This window comes from Nicotiana tomentosiformis, chromosome 1 (assembly GCF_000390325.3).
Source record: "Nicotiana tomentosiformis chromosome 1, ASM39032v3, whole genome shotgun sequence".
Classification (NCBI taxonomy): domain Eukaryota; kingdom Viridiplantae; phylum Streptophyta; class Magnoliopsida; order Solanales; family Solanaceae; genus Nicotiana; species Nicotiana tomentosiformis.
This window is the reverse complement of record NC_090812.1, coordinates 93,113,638-93,116,377: the sequence shown is the minus strand read 5'-3', so window position 1 is coordinate 93,116,377 and position 2,740 is coordinate 93,113,638. Positions and strand designations below refer to the sequence as shown.

The window sequence follows — 2,740 nt, the reverse complement described above, 5'->3', positions numbered from 1 at the left end:
CCCCACTCACGCACACTATTTCCTCTGCCTTTTTCCCCTTTCTCTTCGTTTCCTTTTTGTGCTTCTTTGTTACGACTGGGGCTTCACCATTGGTAGCGGTGAAAGCCCCTTCCCCCTTTGTTTGGCTCCATGGTGTTTTGCATGTTTTTCAGGTTAGGGTCAGTGGCTATTGGCAGCGAGCAGGACGTGCATGTGAAAACAGTGAAGAGCAGCCCGGACAAGTGTCAGCAAGAGGCGGTGGGAGTCGTACATGAACTCTCCCAGGTGGCCGCAACACCGTCGTGAATACCGAGACAATTCTCAGGTTCTACTCGCGGGAGTTGGTACCTCCCATTTTCCTGTTTTCCTTCGTTGTGTTAGTTAAATTGCTGCTATCTTAGTTTGTATTAGTTTAATCACTGTATTAGAGTGCATGTAGTTGCATCTTATCTTCTTCTAGTTTGGTTTGTTGCCTAGCGTGTGTTAGTGATTTCCCTTAGTCTATTGTAGGTGTTGTGGTTATGGTTAGGGATGGTCGAGTGAGGTCATGTCCTCGGGGAGAGCGGGGGGTGGGGCGAGGGGTGGGGAAGCGGTTAGGGAGTGGGTCGGGAAGCAAAGGAGGTAAGGGGAATAGGGGTGCATGTAGGTTGAGAAATGGGTCATGGAATGTAGGTACATTAACGGGTAACTTTATAGAGTTGGCAAAGATTCTTCGGAGGAGAAGGGTCAATGTAACGTTTGTCCAAGAGACTAGGTGGGTAGGGTCGAGGGTAAGGGATGCAAACGGTTATAAGCTTTGGTACTCCGGAGTCCGGAAGGGTAAGAATGAAGTGGGTATCTTGATGGATGGGGATCTTAGAGAGTCTGTGGTTGAGGTTAAACGGGTGAATGATAGATTGATGGCTATTAAGTTGGTGGTTGGAGAGTGCTCCCTTAACGTCGTTAGCGCTTACGCGCCGCACGCGGGCCTGGATGAGGAGGTTAAGCGGCGCTTCTGGGAGGGGTTAGATGAGATTGTGCGCTAGGTTCCACCTGATGAGAGGCTATTCATAAGAAGGGATTTCAATGGTCATATCGGGTTGACCGCTAGGGTCTATGGTAAGGTTCATAGAGGCTTCAGTTTTGGTGAGAGGAACAGAGAAGGTACTTCGCTGTTAGACTTTGCTAAGGCATTTGAGTTGGTAATTGCGAACTCTAGCTTTCTGAAGAGCGAGGAGCATTTGGTAACTTTTCAAAACGTGTTGGCGAAGACTCAGATTGACTATCTCCTCCTCAGGAAGTATGACAGAGGGTTGTGTAAGGATTGCAAGGTTATTCCGGGTGAAATACTCGCGATGCAGCATAGGCTCTTGGTAATGGACGTTGGTATTATGTTAAAGAGGAGGAAAAGGTCTGTCCGAGGACGACCGAGAATCAGGTGGGGAGTCTTGACTAAGGATAAAGTCCGGGAGGTTGGAGGGGCGATTGTCGGCTATGGGATCCTAGAGGAGTAGTGGGGACGCGAGCACTATATGGTCGACAGCAGTAAACTGTATAATAGAGGTTGCGAGAGAGGTGTTAGGGGTCTCGGCGAGAGTCTCTGGAGGGAACAAAGGGGAATGGTGGTGGAATGAAGTGGTCCAAGTTAAAGTAGAAGCGAAGAAGGCGGCGTACCTGAAGTTAGTAGGGAGCATAAGTCAGGAGGAGAGGCGAGCCTGCATGGAGAGGTATAAGGTAGCTAGGAAGGAAGCTAAGCTGGCGCTCACGGAGTCTAAGACTGCAGCTTATGGTCGTATGTACGAGGAACTGGAGAGAAAGGCGAGGAAAAGAAATTATTCCGATTGGCCAAGATGAGAGAGAGGAAGGATCAGGATTTGGACCAAGTGAGATACATCAAGGACGAAGATGGTAGAGTATTGATGGAAGATGCCCAGATTAAGAGGAGATGGAAGACTTACTTTCATAAACTTCTAAATGAAGAAGGGGGTCGAGATATTGTGCTAGGTGAACTGGAGCATCCCGAGATTCACCGTGACTTTGGGTATTGCAGGCACATCGAGGTTGAGGAGGTCGTGGGAGCTATGCGTAAGATGAGCAGGGGCAAAGCGAGCGGGCTGGACAAAATTTCGGTTGAATTTTGGAAGTGTGTGGGTAGAGCAGGCTTGGAGTGGCTGACGGGGCTGTTTAATATTATTTTTAGGACGAAGAGGATGCTAGATGAGTGGAGGTGGAGTACGGTGGTTCTGTTGTATAATAACAAAGGTGATATCCAGAGTTGTAACAATTCTAGGGGTATCAAATTACGGAGCCATACCATGAAAGTTTGGGAGATGGTGGTTGAAGCAAGGGTAAGGAGGTCAGTGTCTATATCCGACAACCAGTTTGGGTTCATGCAGGATCGTTCTACTACGGAAGCTATACACTTTATTAGGAGACTGGTGGAATAGTATAGGGAGAGGAAGAAAGATCTGCACATGGTATTTATTGATCTGGAGAAAGCGTATGACAAGGTTCCTAGAGAAGTTCTTTGGAGATGCATGGAGGCTAAATGTGTGTTGGTTGCCTACATTAGGGCGATTAAGGACATGTATGATGAGGCTAAGACTCGGGTTAGGATAGTAGGAGGCGACTCTGAGGATTTCCCGGTTGTTACGGGATTGCACCAAGGTTCTGCGGTTAGCCCGTTCTTATTTGCCTTGGTGATGGACGCGTTAACACATCATATTCAAGGGGAGGTGCCATGGTGTATGTTATTCGCTGATGACATAGTTCTGATTGATGA

General features: G+C 48.0%; 1 protein-coding gene across 1 annotated transcript; it reads left to right on the top strand.

Annotated features, from left to right (window-relative positions):
- Nucleotides 1–821: 821 nt before the first annotated feature.
- On the top strand, nt 822–1,812 carry LOC138907215 (uncharacterized). The gene is made up of 3 exons (XM_070197612.1): nt 822–982; nt 1,070–1,344; nt 1,520–1,812. The coding sequence occupies exons 1-3, from the start codon at nt 822–824 to the stop codon at nt 1,810–1,812; spliced, it is 729 nt and encodes a 242-aa protein (XP_070053713.1).
- The last annotated feature ends 928 nt before the right edge of the window (nt 1,813–2,740 follow it).

Bases quoted from the DNA above. Each gene is read 5' to 3' on its own strand.
- LOC138907215 (XM_070197612.1), top strand. From the start codon at position 822: ATGGATGGGGATCTTAGAGAGTCTGTGGTTGAGGTTAAACGGGTGAAT. The intron at 983-1,069 runs GTTAGATGAGAT...GTTGACCGCTAG, and splicing joins AAGCGGCGCTTCTGGGAGGG to GGTCTATGGTAAGGTTCATA. The intron at 1,345-1,519 runs GTATTATGTTAA...ACTGTATAATAG, and splicing joins GCTCTTGGTAATGGACGTTG to AGGTTGCGAGAGAGGTGTTA.